General features: G+C 54.1%; 2 protein-coding genes across 2 annotated transcripts in view; both read left to right on the top strand.

Moving 5' to 3' along the window:
- Positions 1-11,182, top strand: part of PTDSS2 (phosphatidylserine synthase 2) — a 29,584-nt gene extending 18,402 nt beyond the window's left edge. Inside the window, exons 5-12 of the mRNA XM_066551665.1 lie at positions 1,242-1,376; positions 2,160-2,210; positions 3,669-3,782; positions 4,426-4,544; positions 5,216-5,330; positions 6,969-7,114; positions 9,956-10,141; positions 10,904-11,182. Coding sequence (XP_066407762.1) covers positions 1,242-1,376; positions 2,160-2,210; positions 3,669-3,782; positions 4,426-4,544; positions 5,216-5,330; positions 6,969-7,114; positions 9,956-10,141; positions 10,904-11,060 — 1,023 coding nt within the window. The 3' untranslated portion in view covers positions 11,061-11,182. The remainder of the gene's footprint in view (positions 1-1,241; positions 1,377-2,159; positions 2,211-3,668; positions 3,783-4,425; positions 4,545-5,215; positions 5,331-6,968; positions 7,115-9,955; positions 10,142-10,903) is intronic.
- Positions 11,183-14,736: 3,554 nt separating this feature from the next.
- On the top strand, positions 14,737-23,833 carry SYT12 (synaptotagmin 12). The gene is made up of 8 exons (XM_066551672.1): positions 14,737-15,082; positions 17,587-17,650; positions 18,927-19,120; positions 19,437-19,829; positions 21,862-22,077; positions 22,150-22,270; positions 22,416-22,549; positions 23,166-23,833. The coding sequence occupies exons 2-8, from the start codon at positions 17,614-17,616 to the stop codon at positions 23,337-23,339; spliced, it is 1,269 nt and encodes a 422-aa protein (XP_066407769.1). The 5' UTR covers positions 14,737-15,082; positions 17,587-17,613; the 3' UTR covers positions 23,340-23,833.
- The last annotated feature ends 133 nt before the right edge of the window (positions 23,834-23,966 follow it).

The following is a 23,966-nucleotide window of genomic DNA, read 5'->3' as shown; positions in this document are numbered from 1 at the left end:
CACAGTCCAGTCTCTGCCCTGCTGGGCCATGTGTCACTCAGGGGGAATTCACCTGGTTTCACCTTTGGAAATATCTTTTACCTGGAGTGACAGGTTCTTTGTAGGTGTGGGGGTTTTGCAATAAACCAAAACTTCACACCCAGCTTTGTGTGGTGGCAGGAGCTGAGGAGGAGGCTTTTCATAGAAAGATGTGCCCTTGGTGTTTCCAAATTAAACATTTTACCATATCTTGTCCTTTAGTAAACTGAGACCTTCCCCCTGACTTGTACAATTCTGAGCAGTTAAAATTAAATATTTTGAGACAATATACTCATCAGGCAGCTCTAAAAATCATTTTGTGTGAAAGAAGGGTGGGGAATGCTTTTTTATTAAAAGTTTTGCTTTTAGAGGCCACGTGAGCTTAAGAAAATGGGACTGGTCACCCTGTTTTTTTTCCAGCCATCCTTGAGCATGGTATTTCTGAGGAGCTGCAGTCAGATTGAGTGATTTTTATTGGTGTAGTTCTGAATTCCAACAGAAAAGCCTGGAATGGCTTTTCTTCCCTGTGGCAGCGTGTGGTGTCAGCAGAGATTTAGTGGTTAAGGAACTCCCTGCTGTTGCTCAGCTCTCTACTAAAAATACATCATTGCCATGCCCAGGTTTAAATAAGGTTAAATTCTGCTGAGTCTGCAGGTGGCTGAACTTCCTGACAGCAAATCCAAGCTTGCTCATGGCTGAAACTTGTCCCAGAGTTCAGCAGTTTATTCTGTAATTTTATTATTACTCAATTAACTAATTTTGGCTTTGTCCAGCTTTGCTGCCTGTCACAGATGTTGCAGGGTTGAGTCTTGACCACAACACTGAGTGATTCCATTGGGAAATAAATGCTCAGCAAATGTGGGGCTGATTTAGTGACAGATGAATTCACATTTTGGTCATTTTGATAATTTCTCTTTGCTGTTTGCATGGGACCTTACTGGAAATGGGTATTGGGAAGGATGAGCTGTGTGAAGCTTCTGGGAGAGATGGGGAGCACAGAGGTGTGGCTTGGGCTAAAGCATTAAAGATCACTGATTTTTTCATCTTTAAGGTCATTCTGTAGCCTTTTATTTCCTTAATATTTAGGATTAAAGGGCTCCAAGTCAAGTATGTGCCTGACTTGATTTCAACAATTGTTCCTCCAGGAATTTGAAAAAGGGTTAATTCTTAATTCTTACTTGTGTGTGAGTCCTTCAGGGGTCCTGGTTTGTGTTCCCCTGCAGACGGTGCAGGATGGGAGGCAGTTCATGAAGTACATCGACCCCCACTTGGGGGTTCCTCTGCCTGAGAGAGACTACGGGGGCAACTGCCTCATTTATGACCCTGGCAATGGAACTGATCCCTTCCACAACATCTGGGTAAGGAGCAAACTCACTCAGGGGGATGCTTTTGGGTAAAAAGCTGCTTAACTGAACTCTTCAGAGTGCAGTTGTGGGTCTGGCTGAGTGCTGAATCAGAGCACAGCCTGTGAGTGCCTCTCCAGCCTCTTCATTTCTCTTCTCTGGACCTTTCCTGTCCATCACATGGGCGTGTGTCTCTCTGGATCCCAATTACCTCATTGCCCAGGGTTCAACAGCTCTTCTTCCTCAGCTCCTTGGTGTCAAATTTTCCCCTCAGAGTTTGGATTTCTTGGTGTGCTTGATGAGTCTTCTCCTCAGTCACCCTGGGGCACAGAGCCCTAAAGCTGCACCACAGAACCCCAGAATGGTTTGGGTTGGAAAGATGATGTAACCCCCTCCCCTGCCATGGGCAAGGACACCTTCCACTAGTGCAGGACTTTTCTGAGTCCTAAAAGCCATCAGGTTTCTCACTGGCAGAAATTCCAGGGCCAAGGAATGATGGTGATTTACAGCTCCCTGATTGCATGGAGTGAGGAGCACCCAAATCCTTTGGGTCTACCCTGTAAATCTTCAGTGCATCAAAAACTGGAGTAACTGGGATCTGATAAAAGTAGAGGGAAAGGCACTGTGTCCAGGGCCTGGCAGGGCTGGTAAGATTTAAGAAGCTCTGCTAAATTCCTTCCTGATGAAGGAGTGCAAGTATTCATGTGTGGGAAAAACAGACGTTTATTGCTGCATTTTTCTGGGAAGAAAAAAATTAAATAAAAAGGCTGTGACCTTCACTCTCTTTTCGGTTTTCAGGACAAGCTGGATGGATTTGTTCCTGCTCACTTTTTTGGGTGGTACCTGAAGGTAAGAATGACTCATTTCAACTTAGGAACTCTGCTCCTCTGTTCCCAAAGCCTCACTGCTGCTGCTTTTGTAGTGCCAGGCCTTGGTCGCTTAAACCAGGCTGTTTGTAATAGATGAAAATATATATCAATATGTCAAAAGCCTTTTTTCCCCTTTTTTTTTCCTGTTTCCTGCCCATGTTAGGCCACCTCATTTCTTTCCAGAGCCTTGGTTCATCAACAGGCTCCTTCCTTCTCCACAGGGATTCATCCTGGGGTCAGATCAATAAAAAACTTAATTCCTGTAGCCACAGAAATGCTGGAATGACCTTTGGGAGTGGAGTGTGGGGCTGGCAGTGACAGTGATATTCCCAAAGGCAGATGTTGTTGCTGCCGCTTTCCCCAGTGGCATCAGATCAGGATTTTAAACCATTAAATGGGCACTGGTTTAATTCTTGTTACTTTTTAGTTGGTATCAGCAACTGCAGAAGGAATTCCAGCTGTGCCTGTCTCTTGCAGAACATTCAACAATGTTTTGCTGATTACTTTGGTCTAAATATTACCTTTTTTAACCCAAGCAGACTGACTGACTCAGGAGGTTTTGCCCCCTGCAGACCTTGTTTGGGTTTGCTGTTCAAATAACAAACTGACAGAGCTTGGCTGTTCTAAAGCAAGCTGGAACTGTTGGTTTGTGTTTTCATTTAGCAGTGCAGATGTGTTCTGTGAGTGGTTCACCTCAAAACCAGAGGTGAATTTGCTGGGCATGGGGAGATCTGGACTTCAGCTTGTTCTGTTAATGAACTGGATTCTCAATTTGGAAAACTTGGATCCTTTATTTTCCAAGAGAATTGCATTAGAAGCTGGGCTGCCTAGCTGGAAGGAGACTGGCTGCTGGATTTCTTCAGGGCCATAGCATATTTTTCTCTTAAATATATTAAATATTAACCTATTTCTCTATTAAAAGCTGGAGGTTGAGTGTGTTGTCTCAATAAACAGAGATGGGCTTGTGTTTGGATTTTTTCCCCCAAATCTCAAAGCACCAGGGTGGCAATATTGAGAATGAATGGGCCTCATTCATCAGAAATTATTGTGGCTTTGGAGTCGTTTAGAGCCCATAAAAGGCTCTGAAAAACCTTTTCTGAGCACTGTAAGAACGATGCTGCCTGTGGTGCTTGAGCACCCAGTAATTCCATGCATTTAACTCATTTCCCTCCTGCTGAATCCCATTTTACCAGAATTTATCGTAATCTGTATTCCTGTGCTGGTTTTGGCTGGGGTGGAGGTGATTTTCTTCAGTGTCATTCCTGTCTCTTGTGCAGGTAATGGTGATAAGTTGAGAGGCCTGTGAGCATTTGGACCATCATATCACAAAAATAACATTGTCCTGAGTTTCCTGATTCTTTTCTGGATACTGGAGACAAGATCTACAACTGTAGATGTTTTTTAGCAGCTATTTAAAAGGCTTTTTTTTTCCCTTCAGACTCTGATGATTCGGGACTGGTGGATGTGCATGATCATCAGTGTCATGTTTGAGTTCCTGGAGTACAGCCTGGAGCACCAGCTCCCAAACTTCAGTGAATGCTGGTGGGATCACGTACGTACTGCATGGATCAGGGTTTGTTTGGGAATACAGATTTTTCCTACAGGGCTAGGAAGTGAGGAGAGCTGGGTTGTGTCCCGTGTGAGACTGCTCCCTGTTGAGTTTGTGACGTGCTTGTCGCTGTTTCTGTCATTTTGTGTCTTACAAACACTTGGACATGGTTAAATATTTGTTTGGGTTTGTTTCACACCACAGGGAGGATCTAAAGCTGTACCTGAACATTTTCAAATATTTGCTGATAAAGCAAATAATAAAGCAATAAAGTCTGAAATTCAGAGAAAGGCAAAACTTGGTGTGAGCTTAAAGGGACACCCCTTTTAAGTTGTGTTTTATTTTCCTGTGAGGTCTAAGTTGGTGCCAGAGTGACCAGAATTCCCTACAGTCAGGGCACACAGCTCTGGGTCTGGGTTTGGATGGATTTTGGGAAAGACCCAAGCTTGGAGTCATTTGCTCCATGGCTGTATTTTCAAAAGTCAGTGCATTATTAGAAACATTAAGCCAAGCTATTTAACCTTCAGAAAACCTGTGGAATTAACACTGTCCCACTCCTTGGAATGCAGGGCTGTGCCTGTAGTGATTCCCTTTGCCAAGCTCTAGTGTTCCTTCCCCAGCATCATTCCTGTGTTTCTCCTTCCAGTGGATAATGGATGTGATCTTATGTAACGGGTTAGGAATTTACTGTGGGATGAAGACCCTGTCCTGGCTTTCCTTGAAAACCTACAAGTGGCAAGGGCTCTGGAACATTCCAACCTACAAGTAAGTTGGGGAGGAGGGAACTCCACAGGCACAGCACAAAGGCTGGGCCCCTGTTCACGAGCTTGGTTGTTCTGTTTGGGTTAATATGGATTAAAGAATTCCCAGGTGGCTCCAGAATCCAGTGACTTATTGCTGCAGGGAGGTTTGATGGAGAGTTTTATTCACCTTGTGAATGGCATTGTTGGAAATCCACCTGTGTGTCCCAAACATTGCCTGATGGCTGGGAGCGAGGGCATCCTGTGGGAATGAGCTTATTTGATGAAATGGTTTAAAGAAGAGCAGGAATCCAAGTTGGCATCATACTCCCATTCACAGCAAGGATCTGTTTGGTCTTTTTGCATTCCCTAGTAGCCAGAACTTCACAGGAACTGGGACACTGGGAATTAAAATTTAATAAATCCCTTGTAGTTGTGTACCAGTAATGACCCATCGTGCTCTGTAGTGTCTTTGCTGAGCAGAGCAGAACTGCTCACAGCAGTGGGTGTAGTATATTAAAGCTTAAATTGATAATTAAAACAACAAGCTCAGAGCTAGTCTCATTAAGTTGTGATTTTAATGGAGTAAACGGAGGCATTTTGCATATCTGAACTGGTGTCTCAAATGGAAACTCTGGCAGATGCCTCTTGCCTGCTTTCCCTTCAGGCTGCAGTGGTTATTTTGCTTTTTTCCAGAGGCAAGATGAAGAGGATTGTGTTCCAGTTCACCCCCTACAGCTGGGTGAAGTTCGAGTGGAAGCCGGCCTCCAGCCTGCGCAGGTGGCTCGCCGTCTGTGGCATCATCTTCGTGGTGAGGACGCCTCTCTGGCCCTCCTGTCCCCTGCTTCCAGGTTCTGCCACTCAGGCTGCAGCTCTGGGGATGTTCCTGAAGCTGAGGCCAGCAGGGATCCCTTCCCAGTCCCACAGAACAGGGGGCTGTGTCCGTGTCTCTGGGACAGGTGACAGATTCACTGCAGAAAGGGTTCTCCTTGCTTGCTGCCCACTGTTCTGGCAGTGGGAGCAATATGAACTGGGGCCTTTGGGTTCTCAGCAAGTTGCTGTTCCCCAAAGCAATGGCTGTGGGTGAAAGTAGCTCACATCCCTCAGTTTTATGCAGCTACAGGTCACATTACAGCTGGAAGGGGCTGTATCCAAGGCCTCTGGCTCCTCTGAGCTCACTCCTGAAGCACAGATCTGCCTAAATCATTCAATTCTCCTAGAATTTTATTTATTTTTTTTTTACATTTCACTGCACACACAGCACCTGAGTGGGTGGAATTATTTTATGCTGGAAATGCAGCATCTGAAATTCATACCAGTGCCTGTGAAGCTGAACTTGTCACCCACATGACTGATAGGCATTTGAACTGCCCAGTTTACCCTTCCTTTTTCCCATTTCTGCCCCTTTGCCAGCCAGGGGACTTTGGCCTTTGTGCCATCCATGGGATGTCACTTGGCTCTGCTCTGAGCAACTCAAACTTTTCTCAGCCCAGCAGCTGTGAAATTTAACTAACTCCATCCCCCTGACACTGGTGGTGATCCCGGGGCACTGGGCATGAACCAGGTTCAGTGGCACAGGACAGAACTCTGTGTTTTTGCCAGAACAAACTCCCAGCACCTGATTCCTGCTGCAGGGCACATTGGCCAAGCTCACGTGGCACACCAGGCCTGCTCTGTGGGAGGACTAAAAGAGTATAATATAAATAACATAGATGTTTCCCCAAAAGGTTGCTGGTTGCACCCTGAAGAAATGGGGGTTTAGGTGCTGCTGCAACAGAGATCCCAGTGAATTTATACTGAACTGTGGGATTATGTTTCTTTTAGCACATCCCAGGTTCAGCTGACAGGTTCTAAGCAGCTTCAGGTTCTGGCTCACTCCTTGGGTTTCAGCAAGGCTTAATGCCCTTTGTTATCACTTCTTTTGAAGTGACAATCTGGTGTCTCACTGCTCCTTTAAGCACATTGCCAGGGCAGCTGCTGGAGAGAACATTTTGCTCTTAATTTATAATCAACTTTCCCAAGTTGGCTTTGAGGGTGAGTTTATATAACTGAGAAAAAACAACCCAGCCCAGCCCCCCAGGATGTGCAGCTCGTGTTTCTTGTTATGGTGGGGCTCCCTCAGCTGGATTTTGAAGGACAGGGAAGGGAAAAGCTGTGCTTTTGGGATTTACCCTCAGTGTTTGTGCAGGTACTTTGGCCTCTTTGTTTGAAGTTCTAAACCTTGCTTGAAATTTGAGGGTACTGCTTGTCCAGCTCTTTGTTGCGATTTTTAGTGCCTCTTCCAAAGTAGAGGAAATGTTTAAAAGCCCAGTCAGTTTTGGGTTGGTGCTGATGGTTCACTCAGAGATGCTGAGAAATGCACAGAGGGAGCCATTCAGGGAGAGAGGGGCATTCTGGGCTCCATCCCGTGGTATTTTCCAAATGTAATTCCAGTGTTCCCCCCTCCCAGTTTTTATTGGCAGAGCTGAACACGTTTTACCTGAAGTTTGTGCTGTGGATGCCCCCTGAACACTACCTGGTGCTGCTTCGCCTGGTGTTTTTTGTCAACGTGGGAGGAGTGGCCATGAGGGAGATCTATGACTTCATGGACGACCCGTAAGCCCCACCTCTCTGTACTTCCCATGTCGAGCTCCACGTGCTTTGTTTTGAACTTGCTCCAGCTTGCTGGCATCCATCTCGGGCACCAGTTCAGTTCAGCTTGTCAGGGACAAAAAGGCCTAATCCCAAAGCATCCGCTTCGTGTTCCTTTGTTTTGGAGGTACCACTCTCACTCCCCCTGGTCAGAGAGCAGCTGTTGTTAAGGGCATTGTGTGTGCACTGTGTTAACCTCAGTGTCTGGTACATGATCTCTCTGTGGAGAAGGGAATGTGGAAATGAGCTGGAGTGCCCCTGGCTCGTGGGCAGAGCGCTGCGCTCCGATTCCAGACCGACAGCCAGGAACTGCAGTCCTTGGATGTGCCCTCTGGGGACATCAGGGCCTAGACTAAAAAAATGTGGTTCTTAAAGGCACTTCTTTCCTTGAGCTTTCTTCCCCCTGGCCCTCTGGAGCTCTCCTGGCATCCTCTTGCAGGTCAGAGGCCCTGGGTAGCAGGATGTGCTGCAGGTGAGGCACCACACACAGCAGTGCATGTACTCGAGACTGTTCCCACCTCAGCATCATATTTGTCCTCGCTGCTTTTGTTTCTGCAGACCATGTGAGAGCTGAGAAAGCTTTGTTCTCAAAATCACCTTTTCTTTTAATGTCACAACCTGCCTGAGCCCACATCCTCAGCCTAAGGCACCGCCTGGCTTCCAGGGGTGTTCATTGTCTGTCGCTGACCAACGCAACAAAGTGTCTGTGTTCAGAATTTAGGGTTCCAACATGGTCTGAAGATCAGTTTCCCTTGCAAGGCTTTGACTCCTAGAACTGGGAAGAAGGGCCAGCCCACATTGCTTAGTCGGAATTCAGGACATTCCGCAGGGGCAGGATGCCCTGCCCTTGGTGTTGGACCTACTGGTTTGGGACGTGCCTCCAACTCACAGGTAAGAAGAGTCTCTGCCTCGCTGCTGAGCTCCTCTCCTTAGCACCATTCATCTTCTTGTGTTGGGGTTGGAAAAGCTCCTTTGCCCTCTCTCCAGCCACGTGGCATAACACTGGAATTTGGGAGAGCCATCCCTGGCCAGTGCCTTATCCCTGGCTCTGATTGTTGTTCTTTCCACGAGCCAGAGCAGCTCATCCCAAGCTGTGCATCCCTGTCACTGCCACCACCTCCTGCTGGGGGAGGTGACTGCCCCCACATCCTGGGCTTCCTGGCTCTGCTTGATGCCCCCCAGAGCTGACATTAGGCTGCTCCTGGAGAAGGGCAGAGCTGAGCTGAGCTCTTACCTGGCACCTTCTCTGCGGAGGGTTTTGTAATCCCTTCCTGCATTCCAGGCCATCCAGGCAGAGAGGATCTGCCACCATTTGCCAGCTTTGCTTGCACATCATTTCAAGCCAAGGATCCTTCAGGATTCTTCCCATGGTGTTGTAGGGGAAGAGCAGGGGAAGAATGATTTGTTTCATGGTTGTATTTACAAAAATCAGTGCATTATTCCTTCTGGGAAGAGCAGGCTGTACCAGAGGCTCCTGGCTTACATCACATGGGAAACCTTGCTGACCTTTTCCTTTTGGAAACTCTTAATGCTCAAAGATTGGAATATTCCATTGCCTTCCTTGACAAAAACATGGCTCACTGCCTTGTCTGGTGCTGCTGGGATTGTCTGGGATGACCCAAGGAGGTCTCTTCAGCCAGCCCTGCAATGCTAGGTTTAGAAAGCACTGAAATTCCAATGTGAAGAATTCTTTTTCCCATTCAGCATTCTGAGTATCTGCAGGCAGCTGTGGGGCTTTGCTTGCAGGACCTTGGGCTGAGCATGGTGACAGTGTAGTGCCTGGAATTGTGATAGTCCCAGAAGAGGGGTGAAGCTTTCTCCAGCCCTCACACCACTTGCTGCCTTCGAGTTCCTGAGGACTGGATGTGTGAAATGTTCCTGACCAGGACTGTCTTGATGCATTTGTAGCATTTGACCTAGTCACACATTCCTGATGGAGTCTTCCTCTCACCTGCAAGGAGTCTGCATCAAGGCCATGAGTTTTTATCTCCTTCATCACAAGAAAAATCTTTCACATCTTTCCTGAATATTAGGGCAGGAAACCAACTCTCTTCCTCGGCAGCCTTAGGGGCTGCCCAGCTCTTGTGTTGGGATTATCTTTGATTCTGTTGTCCGGGAAAGGATGGCACAGGAGGAAGCAGCCCAGCAGAGCAGAAAGCTGCCCTCATCATCCCAGCAACTGGAGTTCCCTTTGAGAGATCTGCTGCTTCTCTTTTCATCTCTCTGCCTGTGGGTTAGGGCTGGTCTCTGCCCATTTAACCTGTCACCACCTGGAGCAGTTTCTGCAGCCCTTTCATCTGAGCTGATCCAGGCAGGATACCTTTTAAGAAGGAATGCACTCATCCCCTCTGCATCAGCACTCACCTACATTTGATTTATTCTGTACTTTTTCCCAGTGTATTTGGATGGTTTGGTGTAGCTTGAACTACACTTTGGTGTCAAATATGGCTCTGGGCCTCCTGTGTGAGAAGCTCCTGTTTGGAACCATACCCTGAACATCAGCTGGTCTCAGGCTGGTCAGAGAATTGTTTCATGTGGATTTACCTGGGAATGGGGACACTTCCCTGCATTGTTTGGTGACAAAGTTTAACTTTTCTCGCTTTTAGAGCCTCTGAGAGGAAACTGAAGTAACACCAACATGAAGGTGTCATCCTGCAGAGCCTTAGTGCATGTGTGATCTGAACTAGACTTGTAGGACTGTGCCAAGCTGAATGAAATCACTGCCCCAGCTGTCTTTCTGTGCGGATTTCTCCACATCCCCAGTTGTACAGCAATGAGATGTTCTTGTCTGTGTTTCTCCTGCAGGAAGTTCCACAAGAAGCTGGGCCAGCAGGCCTGGCTGGTTGCTGCTATTACTGCCACGGAGTTCCTGATCGTGGTCAAGTACGACCCCTACACGCTCACCCTCTCCCTGCCCTTCTACATCACCCAGTGCTGGATCCTGGGGATTATCCTGGTGCTCACCTGGACAGCCTGGCGCTTCTTCATCCGGTGAGCGGGGCTGCATTTGGGGCTGGCCAGGGGTTTGGGAGGATTTGTTCAACCCCCGTCCTCAAATGTGCCCCCCTGGGACTGCCTGGGGAGAGAGCAGAGCTCTCCTGGGTGGGTGCGGGTTCTGAAATAAACAGGGAGCTCCCTGGGCCTGATCCTGGCAGCTTCCTGTCTGGATCATGGAAAGGAGCTGCACAGGGCCTAAGGAATTAGCAGCCTTCCAGTGTTGGAAGTTGGAGAGGAACTGTCCATAGCAGGGGCTGGAGGGACAGGACAAGGGGGAATGGCTCTGCACTGACAGAGAGCAGGGTTAGGTGTGGTGTGGGGAAAAATGAGCGTGGTGAGGCCCTGGCACAGGCTGCCCAGAGAGGCTGTGGCTGCCCCTGGATCCCTGGAAGTGTCCAAGGCCGGGTTGGATGGAGCAGCCTGGGATAGTGGAAGGTTGCCCATGGCACGGGGTGGAATGGGACGGGCTTTAGGATCCCTTTCAACCCAAATCATTCCACAGTTGTTTGAAGTGCAATGCTGTGTGGAGGGGGCAGCAGTGGCTGCTCCTGCAAGATTGGCTGTTGTGCTCTGGAAGAGGTGGGAAGAGCCAGGACACCAGCCAGAAACACAAAGTGCCAGTGAATCAGTGCCACCAGCAATGGTAGAAATGCCCAGCCAGAGGCTCCAGTGAGTTGTTACCCCCAGCAGCTCGGTGCAGAGAGGCTCCCTTGGTGTGCTCCTGCAGGCTGGAGCTGTGTGCTGTGTGTGTTGCAGGGACATCACCCTGCGGTACAAGGAGATCCGGCGGCAGAAGCAGGAGCACAGGCAGGAGCACAGGCCCGAGAAGGACAAATGCCTGAGCAACGGGGATGGACACTCAGCCCTGCTGGAGGAGCCCAGCGGGGGCAAGCTGCGGGAGAGGAAGCTCTGAGCACGGACACGGGGCTGACAGGAACTCGTGGTGCCCTGGTGCACAGTCCCAACCTTATCCTACCTAACTCCTCGTTGTCCTTGTTAGCGTTCCAGCGTGTGGGAATCCTCACGGGGAGGATGGCACTGGCACAGCCCCCCTCTCTCCTGTGTCACCAGGGCAGGGCCAGAGGAGGTGTGTGTGGGGGAGGTCAGTGCTGACCCTGCACTCGGGGCAGGCCCTTCACCCGCTGCTGTGTGCCTGCCTCGGATCCAGGCGTGGACATGGGGCTCGGAGCACGGCACACAGGGATCTGCTGCTCCGTTCCCAGGGAACCCAGAGCTCCATGGGGCCTTTGGGCATTAGGAACACTTGTTTTGGAGTGTACAGAGACCAGGCACAGGAAATGAATTCTGTTCTTCCTGCTGGAACTCCCTGGAGCTGCAGAGGAGGATTGGGTGACCGCGGGTACACGGGGACGTGTGGCCAAGCTGCGTTCCTTGCACAGGATGTACCACACTGCACTGCTGTTCCAGCCCCTCCACGGGGCATCCCTCTGACTTCCAGCGGCCTGCAGCACATGGGTGGTGTGTCCCAGCTCTGGGGAGACTGACAACTTCTCCTTAGCTCTTATTTTTAATTTCTCTTTTAGTCTCGGTCATCTCTTAAATGTAAGGGAAGGTGAAGTGAGAAAGGTCCACCTGCCTTTGCTCTGCGGAGTAAAATGTGTCACAAGCAGAAACCGGGAGTGTCCCATCAGTCTGGAGTTCTTTGCTTTATCCTCAGCTGGGTTTGTGTCTTTGCTGCAGGGGGTTTGCTCTGGGGTCTGACAGGAGCACATCAGGCTCTGCCACCCTTTGTCACTGCCCTGTTCCTTCCAGGACAGCTCCAGACCAAGGGGTTTCTGGGAAAGCTGATCCCTGCAGTGTCACACCCCCATCCCTGTCCCCCTGCCACCAGCAGGCCCAGGCCAAGCACGTCCCTGGCACAGCACGGCCAGGGAGCATCCTGAGCCAGGCAGAGTTTCTGCTGGTGACTCAGCATCCTGGGAGGGGAATTGGAAGCCTGGGCTGCTTTGTTTCCCCCGGTCGTTATTCCAAAATGTGAGAGCTCCACTGATCCACATGGATTCTGTCCCCTCTGCTCCGAGCCCTCGCGTCACTGTCCCAGGCATTGACGTCACCCTGACACTGCTTAATCCAATCTGGCTGCTTTTCAGGGAAGTGTTTATCCAGAAGAAAATGACACAAACACCACGGTGCAATTCCAAGAGTGCAACCCCAAACTTCTTGCAGAGCTGCTGCCCAGCACACGTCTAGGTTTTTAATCTGGTTTTGTCTTGTACGGGAATGACAGCCAACATCTGCATTTCTCCCAGCTTTAGTGTCTCAAATGCTTTCCACCTATAAAAAGTGGGAAGTTGGGAATCCCCAGCTGGGGAGGTGGCCAGGTGACACAGGGGGACTTGTCACTGCACCCCCCTCCCACCAAAGGGCCACTTACTGGCACTGGCAACACCTGATGTCCAGAAAGATCCGGGAGCTTTGACCTCATACACGATCCACTGACTCATCTGTCTGCATCCAGGGGATCCCAGGGACAGTCTGGATCCTGTCCATGCAGTTCTGAGTGCTAGTTTGTCCTTTGGGACAGTGTGTTTTGTGTGTCCTCTCTTGTCACCTCACACAGAGCCAGGGGACTGAGGGAGGGCTTGGGCTGTGTCCCCTCCAGCACACAGGATGGCTGGATGGATGCTGGGCCTTCAGGTAAGGAATGTGTCCAGGTTTTCAGGGAAAAAGGTGAGCTCTGCTCATTGCAAGCTCGCCTGGATTTAGCAATCCTTTTGTGAGTGTCTGGGAGCAGTGCTCAAAGCAGCCTCATAGGGAGGAGGTGGAAGGAAGCCAAGATTCCTCATGGGAATTACATTTGGTGTGGTCTAAAATGGGACCCTCCCTCTGGGAGGGCAGAGGTGCCAGCTCCTGCTTCCACACTCAGGAGTGTCCAGCTCACCTGGAGCACATCTCCCACCTGGGGTCACACTGATTTCGTGGAGAGCTTGGCCAAAGGTAAGTGTTGGCTTTAAAAAGGAGGGGTTTTAATAGGTGAGTTGGTGTCTGTATGAGGCTGGGTGAATCCAGGTGCCCAGCTTGGAAATTTCCAAACCTCAGCCTGTGGTTTGGAACCCAATCCCATCTGGAACGGTTCTAGGGGTCACTTTTGCCCAGAGTCTGGAGTGGTGAGCCCTGAGGTGCCGTGCAGGAGGGTGCTGGACCGGAGCTGTCCTGTAGAGGGACATCCTGCCACATCCCTGGGGATGCAGAGGAGCTTTGGGAAGTGGGGAAGGACCATGGCCTGCTCTTTTGCAGCTGTGCCCAGAGGAAGAGCCAGGAAGCCTGATGGAAAGGAGCCTTGGCTGCTCTCCCACCCAGGCAGTGTTTTTGGTACAGTCACAACTTGCTGCGTTTTCTCCCTGGACATGAACTTCTACCAGGAAATCACGGGAGCATCTCCCAGTGCTGCCCTCCCTGGATCTTTCCAGAGCAGGGAGCCTGCAGCCAGCACTGAGCTGGCCCCATGGCTGGATGTGGGTGTTCCTGGGAATTACAGGGCCTCTGGAATGTCACGCTGCTCCGTGGCCTCTGACCCCACCTTTTCTCAGGTCGTGTGGGTGTTTTTTCCCCACAAAATCGCAACTATTCAATTTTCTCCAATGAAAGGATTTCTCCTGCTGTCTGAAATTGCTCCTTGGTGCCCTGGAAGTCGCCTGGCATTAAGGTGAGGTGGCTGAAGCTATGGATATGAGGGAAAGGGAAGATCCCACAGGAGGGTGTGAAGGCACAGTCTTTCCAATGGTGGTGGTGTGGTGGGCACACTGAGGGGCTTTTGGGACCAGATCCCAGAAAGTTCCACTTTCTGCTGCAGAGGGAGAGGGATCTGATGGTTTTTCTTAGGAAGATCCAAAGCCAAGTCCTTGCTGGACAGCCCCAGGTGTCCCCATGGCAGGAGGGACACACAGCTGGAGCTGCTTGGGATGAGGGAGACCCCAAGGATTCGGCTTTGGGGTGGAGATCCAGAGACCCCAAGGGGCTCTGCAGCCCTTGAGACACATGGAGAGGGGACATGGGACCCCATGGAGAGAAACACTCGTCAGGGTCCATAGGGAGGAGCAGCTGGAGATGCAGAGAGGCAGTGGGATGGACCAGGGAGTCCCTGGGAAGGGGGATTTAGGGAAGCCTGGTATGGCCAAGCACACAGCAGAGGGTCTCTGGTGTGGGATGAGCAATCTGGCACTGTCCCTCCTCACTCCTGGCTGGGATTTAAGGTGCATTTGCAGGGGTTTGGGGTGAATTTTGTAGTTTTTTGGGTTTTGGGTTTTTTTTTTTGGGGGGGGGGGGGTTTGTTTGTTTGGGTTTTTTTTTGTTTTGTTGGGGGTTTTTTTGGTTTTTTTGGTGGTTTTTTTTTGGTGGTTTTTTTTTTTTTTTTTTTTTTTTTTTTTTTTTTTTTTTTTTTTACGGCAACTTCCTCAGGAAATCTGGGAGCCTGGCTGGCGAACCAGAGTGAGAGCCCCCCGGGGGTCCCCAGGCTCTGCCGGGCGGTTCGGGCTGAGCCAAGCCCCGGGGAGGGTCTGGGAGCGCAGAGACCGCCCAGCTCATGGCACCGATGAGCGGCGGCTCCGCCCCGGGCTGGGCTGGGCGAGGGAGCGGCGCCGCTCCCGGTCCCGCACCGCCGGGAGCATCCCGGATCCATCCCGATCCGCCCCGGATCCATCCCGATCCGCCCCGGATCCATCCCGATCCATCCCGCATCGCGGGGCTGGCCTCTGGACCCACGGGGGACCGGGGAGCATCCCGGGCTTGGGGAGACCCGTGGATCCCGGGGCTGAGCTGGGGACCCCCGGGCGGTGCGGGGGGCTCTGCCCGGTGCCCAGCGCCGGCCGGGCGGGCCCCGGGGGTCGCAGGGTCCCCCCCGGCCCGAGGGAGCGGACACCGCTCGGCGGATGCCGGGGCCGCCCCGCAGATCCCTGAGGACTTGTACCTGTCCAGGTAAAGCGCGGGGGCCCCGGTTGGGGTGGGATGCGTCCCCGGGGGGGGGGCGATGGATGAGAGCAGAGCCCAAATCCTTCTGTTTTGGCAAGTTTGGGATGCGTCTTCATTGGTGCCAGGAGCAAACTCCATCCGTGCCGCTTGTGTGCCCTGCGGCTGGAGGCCGGGCAGGGCTGGCAGAGCAGCGCTGCGGGACCGGCAGCACCGCGGAGCTGAGCTCAGCCCGGGCTCAGCGCACCGGCCTCGGCTGCCTGGGACAGGACAGGCAGCGAGGATGGGCGGGGACATCGCTGGAACCCGGACTGGGATGTCTGGGGACTGCAGCGTGCTCGGGGGGCCGTAGCCAGGCTGGTCCAGGTGCTTTGGGAACAGCAGTTGGGATTTCTGTGCCCGTGGCCTTGGCAGCAGCGAGGTGACAACCCCGTGAAGGCTGAGGGACCCCCTTTTCTGGGGGGACAGGTGGCTTTGGTGCTGTTTTTCTCTCCCTCGTGGAGCTGTTTTATTGTCCCTCCGAGCAGGAAAAGGGACCTGAGCTCTGCAGCAGTTCCCAAGGAAAATGAAACTGCCCTGGCATTGGGGTGTTGGGATGGATGGAGAGGGCTCTGCACCCCAAAGCTGGGTCTCTGCACCCCAAACTGGGGCTCTGCAGCTTGACCTTCAGGTCTGGGGGTGAAAAAACCATCAATCCCTGTGCTGCCAGCAGCAGGAGAGCAGTGCCTCTTCCCTTCCCAATGCCTCAGGCTTGATTTCCCAGGGATTTGAGCAGCAGGTCAGGAGGGTGTCAGAGCAGCTCGGTCTAACGCTCCAGGGAAGAGCTCAGTTAACAAAAAAAAAAGCCATAAATCTTTCCCTGAGCACCTCCACCCCCGTTTCCTCACTCAGGAGAGATTGATGCTGTTTTCCTAATAGGAAAATACCTCTGGGTTTCATCCCAGTGCTGAGCACTGCAGTCTCTTTCCAGGTGATGCCTTGGAAATCTGCTTAACTTGCTGCTTAGAGCTCATTAGAGAGGGAGGTTTTGGGGAGAGAAGCTCTGAAAGGAAAGAAAAATTAGAAATTCCTTCTAATTTCCAGAGGAAATTGGGAAGAGATGGAGGGGGTTTAAAGGGGATGTTTGTCCTCCTGCAGGGAAAGTCAGTCCTGAAAACTTTGCTGTTCTCATATTAAAAATAATTGGGAAGCAGGGAGAGGATCAGAGCACCTTGCTTGGGCACAGGATCTTTTCAGGGCATAAAAAGAGGCAGTTTAGGGTAAATCTCCATCACATTGCTTTGTTAAAATGTCAATTTTCAGCTCTAAACAGCAAAGTGGGCCTTGAGCTGAGCTCAGCCCATGACATGAGCTCAGCACGTTCCCAGCCAGGGCAGGACTGGTTTGTCCATTGCACAGGGAGGTTTGTGCCAGAGGGAAGAGGTGGGCAGGATCTCAGCATCTCCCAGCCCCATCCCAGCATTGCTGTCACTTCAGGTCACAGTCAGGGCTCCCCTTCCTCCTGTTATCCCAGGGATGAGCCCTGTGCCCTGCAGAGGGGCCAGGCCAGCACAGCTGATATCCATGCCATGAAATCCCCATTTTTGCCTGTTAAAATCCAAGCCTGGATGGTTTTGGGGGGAGTTGATCACCCCCACCCGGTGCCTGAGAGCACCCAAGGGGTGGAAGGTGGGGCCCAAACATTGCAGAATCTGAGGCCAGGCCAGCTCCCTGAGTGGGCTTTGGGAATTCTGGAGAAGGGCTGGGGGGGCTCTGAGGGAGGTGTGTGGGGGTTTAGGTGCAGTGCTGAGGTTGTGTCCCCATGGGGTCCTGGGGGATCCCACCAGCTCTCCATGGTCTGTGATTCCCTGGCACACATAACAGGGAACAGGGGGTGCTGGTCAGTTCCCATTGGATTTGCTTGTTGGGTGTTTTTGGGGATCCCAAACCCCCCTTTTCATAGCAGGAGCAGCTGGCTCGGGTGAATCCCCCTCAGCATCCCTGGTGCCTGTGCTGGGATCTGCCTGGGAGAGCAGCTTCCTTTCGACCTGACTGGGAAAAACCCTTTCTGGGGGGGAAGGCAACCGAGCTTTGCCACTGCAGGAGCTGATTCCTGGGGAACAACATCCCCTAGGCCCTGCAGTGACCCCAGAATGGGGGAATGGGGCTGTCCCCCTCAGCTGGGCCCAGGGCAAAGCCTCGGGAGAGGCTGGGAAACTGCAGGAGGCAGAGGAAGGTTTCAGCTGGAAAAGCAGCAAAGGACTTTGAGGGCTTCTGGAGGGGGGATGCTGCGCACAGAGAGCTTGGGAATGTCGCTTGTTTAAAGGCTCCCGTGGTAAATCCAGCGGCTCTGCCCCTTCCCGAGGGTTCCCGTCCCTCCTGCAGCTCCTGCCGCTGCCTGAGAGGCTCCAGGGCCGGGAGCGATGGAGGGGGAGAAGTGATGGAGCGTCCCTGCTGGAAAACCACAAGGCATTTGGGTTTTTGAGTTCTCCCCCTTCACCCTAACGCTGTGTGCTGTGTCTCGCGCATTCCAGGCTGTCCCCTCGCAGGGAGCGTTTGCCATGGACACCGGGCACGTGAGCAGGTCCCGCTTCAGTGGTGAGTCCTCCCCAGGGAGCCGGGAAGGGTTTGGGGCAGTGCTGCTGGCACTCACACCGAGGTTGTTTTGGGGCTGATCCTCACTGCTTTCCATGGGGAGAACCCTCTGCTCCACGTGCCCGCTGGGTTTTGTTTCCTAAGGCAGAGTAAAACCCTTAAAATCTCCAAGTTTTCCCACCTGAGCGCTCAGCCCTCAGAAACGGGCAGGGATGAGGGGGAAGCAGGTTCCAGTCAGTTCAGCTGGGATTTGCACACGGAGTTCCTCAGAGGTAGGAGCCAGCACAAGATTATTCTGCTATTTTTATTTTCATTCCCAGTTTTGCCCCGCCACCATAGCAGGAGCCTGGGAGCTCGGGCACGGGAAACCTCCAACTGCTTCCCACAGCATCCTTGGCCGGGATGCAGGGATAGAGCAGAGTCCTTTAGGGCTTTGGATGAAGCAGGAGCCGGGTCCCATCCCAATGTTTAACCTCGGAGCTCCCTGTGGGCTTCTCCCGGGATCCAATTCGCTTTGGCTGGGAATGCTCAGCTCCTTCTGCTGTTCCTGCTGGAGGAGGGCTGGGGGGAGCAGCAGGTTGTCCCTGCGCTCGGATGCGATGTGGGAGCTCAGCCCGGCTTCGGGCTTTTTCCGGCTCCGAAGGAGGGAGCGCTGCGGCGCGGTGCTGCCGGAGGGCTCCGCGGCAGCGCTCCGGGATGAGGAATCCTCCTCCCGTTTCCCCGTCTCTCTCCCGTTTCCCCGTCTCCCTCCCGTTTCCCCGTCTCTCTCCCGTTGCCGCCTGTCTCTCCCGTGTCGCACGGGGCGCTCGGTGCCGGTTCGGCGCGGCGGCGGCGATGGAGGCTGGTGCAATGCAGCAGGAACCGCTCGCAGCCCAGCCCGCCGCTCCCTCCCCGCGGGGCTCTGCCTGTTTCCAGCAGCTTTTCCCTTTGGTTTTTTCCTTCTCCCGGCTTTTCCTGGGCCGAGGGCGATGCAGATGTGCGCTGGGCACATCTGCCGGTGGGACAGAGCAAAGGGACCCCCGGCTCCTGGGGAGTGACACGGCCACTCGCTGGGAAGCGGGGACACAGGAGAACTTCATCTCCCGGGAAAGCCGAGCCAGGGCTGGCATTTCTGGCTGGCAGAGCCTCTGCCCGACCCGTCTGCAGCCACCCGGGTGGGAGCTGCGGTGTATCCGCTCCTGGGCCCGGAGCAAGGAGCCGAGATGCCGGCGCGGGAGCAGCCGAGGCTGAAGCTCCTTGCCGGGGCTGTGACCAGCCCCTGTCCCCCTGTCCCCCGCAGTGGCCTCCAGCCCGCCGCGCTGGGAGATCGGGCTCTACGCCGCCGGCGCCTTGGCGCTGCTGGGAATCGCGGCCATCAACCTGTGGAAGCTGTGGCGCTCCGGGAGCTACCCGGCCCCTTCCCCGTTCCCCAACTATGACTACCGGTACCTGGAGCAGAAGTACGGAGCGGCGTGCCCGGACATCAGGAACAAGGTAAGGGGGAAGCTGCCTCTGTCTCCTTCCCTTTGCGGGATGCTGGAGGGGTGGGAACATCTCCTGGATCCCCTCGCGGGGTGGAACGGCCACAGGCAGCAACCTGGTGCTGCTGGAGCTTTTGGGGGGATGGCTGGAGCCGGGAGCTGCGGGAAGCTCTGGGCTCGCTGCCGCGGCAGCTTGAGGCCAGGCAGGGGCCGGGATGCGTCCAAGGAGGCGCCGGAGAAGCCCAGCTGTCCGGCTCGGCACGGAGGGATGGGATTGGGATGGGATGGATGGGGATGGATGGCAGCGCCTGCTCTCCTTGCCCTGGCAGCGAGGGCTGGCCCCGGGTTCGCAGCGGGCTCCGGGCCGGAGCTCTTCATCCCGCAAGAGCAGCCTGAGGGCAGAGGACACCTTGGAGAGCATCCAGGAGCTGGGCAGCCTGGAGCTGATGGGCAGAGACCTGGGCCTGGCCCACTACGGCCCCCTGCGGAAATCCATCTCGGCCGACTCCCTCAACTCCATCTCGTCCATCGGGAACAACTTCGGGCAGGATTTCACCGTGGGGCAGGTGGAGGTGTGCATGGAGTACGACGCGAGGGCGGCCGCCCTGCACGTCACGCTGCTGCAGGGCAAGGACCTGCTGGAGAAGGAGGACGCGCGCTTCGAGTCGTGCTTCATGCGGATCAGCCTCCTGCCGGCCGAGCAGATCGTCGGCATCTCCCGGGTGAGCCCCTCCTTCCCCGCCAGAGCCCTCCCTGGGCACACCTGGGTGTGGGTGGCAGCGTCCCCGGGCCTCATTCCCCAAGGAAATGGTGGGGTTTGGGAGCAGGGAGCGCCAGGCACGCCAGGATCAGGAATGGTTTGGCACAGGATTTAGGGAATATCAGCTCCCCAAGGAAATGGTGGGGTCTGGGAGTAGGGAATTCCAGGCTGGATGTGGTTGACATGGGATTTTGGGGTGCGTCTCAGCTCCCAAAAGATTTGGATCGGATTTGGGAGCAGAGAGCTCTGGATTGGCACAGGATTTTGAGGGATGTCCCAGGTGGGTTTGCAGAGGCAGGATTGTCTCCCCTCTTGGCTGGGATTTGGGCTGACTTTGTCATCTCCAGGTGTGGCTGGTGGCAGGTTTTCCTGCTTGTCTGTCCCTGCTGGGGAAAGGACGCTGTGGCACGTGGAGGAAGGGGCCTGGGGTGGGATGTGGGGGGCAGTGGCAGTTTGGGCAGGTGCTGCCGGTGTCTTGCCATGGCCCCACAGTCCCCTGAGTCCCCACAGTCCCTCTCCTTCCCACGGCACCCCCAGTGCTTTTCCCTCCCCACAAAGGACGTGGCAGTAGAAAATCCATGTGGCAGCACTGACAGCCACAACCAGGGTTGCCTCTGGTGGAAAACCTCCCTTTTTAAGTGCCTCAAAAGCTGCTTTTGGAAAGCAGGAGCCTCAGTTTTCTTCTTGCAGCTCCTCTATTGCAGAGTCAGTTTGATTTAATCAGGATATTCCAGCAAGAAGTGGGAATTTGTTCCCCATTAAGGCACCTCTCCACTGGGGTGGAGGTGCCAGTCCATCCCCATAAACCGTCTGCTGCCTCCAAAATATTTCCACAGTGCTCTTTTAGACCATTTTACCATCCAAATCTCTGGCTCTTTATTTATGCTCTGGAGATATTTATTATTTAGTGTCATTATTTATAATTCACCAGCACAATTTACCTCCTCAGCTGCCCCAAGGCCATGGATAAAGGCCCAGCCACTTTTTTTTCCCAGTGCTTCTGGAGGGTTTTTAAATAGCAGCTCCTGTTTTGTTGTACTTGATCCAGAGCTCCCAAAATACAGCGTGGGTTGCAGACAGACAGTCTGTAAAATCTGTAGGGCTTTAAAATCTGCTCTTCACTCAGAGGAACTTCATTCCCCAGGAGCTCTGGAGGTTGGTGGTATCCAGTGGGAGAGCATGGACCAAGAAGGCAGGGATGGCAGGTGCTGCTTTTGTGTCCTTTATGCCAGGGATGGAGCAGGGTTAGGAGCAGACTGAGAGAGTCCTTGGAGGAGATGAGCCCTCTGCTGCAGGGTTTTTGGGGTCACACAGCCCCACAGAGAGGTCCCTACTTCAACCAGATTTGGGTGGCTTTGAGGAGCAGGTGGTTCCACTTTGCTCCATGCTATCCAAGGCTGCAGCTTTCCATCCCATGGGACAAGCCCCTGGTTTGCCTGTGACATCTTGGGTGCTGAAACAGGGCTGGAGTAGGGGAAAAAAAAAATCCCCAAATCCATGACTTCAGAGCATTTCCCCCTCAGTCAGTTCTTTGGGATCAGCACCAGCAGGATGAGCCATGGGAGCTGCTGCTGCCTCTGCTCCCAGGGAATGACCTGACCCAGGGACACAGCTCCATTCCCACTGGGCACATTCAGGAGTTGGTTCTGCTTGGAGAAGGGCTGGGGGTTACACCTTGTAGCTATAAATCCTGTCACCTGATATGGCCAAGCTGGATGTGCATCCGCACTCCCAGGGGGCTGGGATCTATCTGAGAACACTGGGCCAACGCTGATTCTCTAATTAAAATAATTAACAGTCACTAGGGCAGGTCACAGCCCTGTTTTCACCCCAGTGGCCGAGCAGTTGCTGCAGTACGGTCGGGAATAAATCCTCCCGATCGGATGGGGCGTGCCCTGGGGACGCCCTCCCTGCAATCCCCACGAGCTGGGGCAGAGCAGGGCTGCAGCCCCCAGCCCCAGGCGTGCCAGGGCTACCCCCGCTTCCCACGGCAGATCCAGAGGAGCTCCTACTCCGTGGCCTTCGACGAGCGCTTCTCGGTGCCGCTGGACCCGGCGGCGCTGGAGGAGAACAGCCTGCGCTTCTCCGTCTTTGGTGTGGACGAGGACGAGCGCAGCGTCAGCACCGGCATGGCCGAGCTCAAGCTCTCCGACCTGGAGCTGCCCACGCGCCCCTTCAACGCCTGGCTCTACCTGCAGGACACCAACAAGGTGAGCCAGCAGTGTCCCGTCCCCCAGCTGGGGTTTGGGACGTGGTTGTGTCCTGACTGTGGTGTCCCTCAGGCGGTGGACACGGTGGGGGAGATCCTGCTCTCCCTGAGCTACCTGCCCACGGCCGAGCGGCTCACGGTGGTGGTGGTCAAAGCCAAGAACCTGGTGTGGAGCAATGGGAAGGTGACCGCAGGTGAGGGGGGCTCCAAGGTGGGGTTTGTCCTGATTTATCCCATTTGCTGCACGGGAGGGGCTCCCTGTGAGGACAGACCCACTGGGAAGGGCCACCACATGGCTGGGGACACGTGGGACTGATCCCTCTCCTGCCATCCGAGCAGATCCCTTCGTCAAGGTGTACCTGCTGCAGGACGGGAGGAAGATCAGCAAGAAGAAGACAGCAGTGAAGAGGGGAGACACCAACCCCGTGTTCAACGAGGCCATGATCTTCTCTGTGCCCGCCATCGTGCTCCAGGTCTGGTCCAGCATGAGGGAGCTGGGGAGGGGGGCACATCCCAGTGCTCCTCAGGCTCCCCAAACCCATCCCTTGGGAGCTACTGGGGGTGTGGGGTTCTGGGGTGTGATTTTGGGCATTGTGGGTGTGTGTGGGTCTGGTTTGGGGTGGATCTGTGGGGGCTGTTGTGGGGTATAGGGATGTGTGGGGGCTGTTGTGGGGTATAGGGATGTGTGGGGGCTGCTTGGAGAGGTGTGGATGTGTGGAAATGGCTGCTGGAGGGGGGATGAGTGTGGGGAACTCTTGGGGAGGATACAGATGTGTGGGTTTGGATATAGCAGGGTACACCCTGTTTGCTATGTGGACAGGGGCAAAGATGGGTTTAGGGGATGTGGGGTAAAAAGAGGGGGATGTGTAAGTGTGGGGGGTATATGAGGGGGGGTATTTAGGGATTTGGGGGGCCTTCAAGGACAGGGCTGGGCACAGAGGGCCATGTGTACGTGGGCTGTGGCAGGCTGGGGGTGGCACACGGATGTGCTGGCCTGGTGGGTGCATGTCCCCATGCCGAGGGCACAGGGACACGTGTCTGGCCAGGTGTGTGTGTGTGTGTGTGTGGTGACAGCCCCGTGCCCGCCAGGAGCTGTCCCTGCGCGTGACGGTGGCCGAGAGCGGCGAGGACGGGCGCGGTGACAACACGGGCCACGTGCTGATCGGGCCGGCGGCCAGCGGCATGGGCACCACGCACTGGAACCAGATGCTGGCCACGCTCCGCAAGCCCGTCTCCATGTGGCACCCGCTCCGCAGGAATTAGGATCCCCAAATCCCGGGGACAGCGGGCCCGGAGCAGGGACTTGGTGGCGCCCGCAAGGCCGAGCTGCTGAGGGGCCCCAAACAGCTGGAGCACGGAGAGAGCGGCTCCGTGGGCACATTCCGGGTCACCCCCGCATGCGCCGGGCCAGGGCTGCCAGGCAGGAGCCAAATGGACCAAAACCAGCAGGAACCTCCCCAAACCGCGGCTCCCGAGCGTTCCGTGTGCTCCCAACGGCCTCGAAATCCACGGAATCCTCAAATGGGGACTCTGAGCGAGGGAGAGGGGGGGATTCCTTTGGAGGTGGCTCTTGGGCAGGATTCCTTTGGAAAGTGGTTCTCGGGTGGGAATCGTAAGGGGGGTGACAAAAGCCAGCCTGGCGTGGGTGGTGATCCTGAGGGGATCTTTTGTAGTGACTTTGGTGCGCTGTGCCAGGGTTGGAATGTTTCCGGTAAGAATGGAAAAAGGGAGCAATAACAGCAGAAAATCAATTGTTACATACGGCTTCTCCTCCCATCTGTTCCCCCACACAGTAAATCCCTGCCCATCTCCACTGGCTGCACAGGCAGGGATTGGTTTCCAACCACTTGGTTTCCAGCCTCTTGGGGTTGAGGTCAGATCCACACTGGG

The sequence above is a fragment of the Molothrus aeneus genome, chromosome 6, assembly GCF_037042795.1.
Source record: "Molothrus aeneus isolate 106 chromosome 6, BPBGC_Maene_1.0, whole genome shotgun sequence".
Taxonomy (NCBI): domain Eukaryota; kingdom Metazoa; phylum Chordata; class Aves; order Passeriformes; family Icteridae; genus Molothrus; species Molothrus aeneus.
The sequence above is the reverse complement of the archived record's forward strand: the minus strand, read 5'-3'. Positions and strand labels throughout refer to the sequence as shown.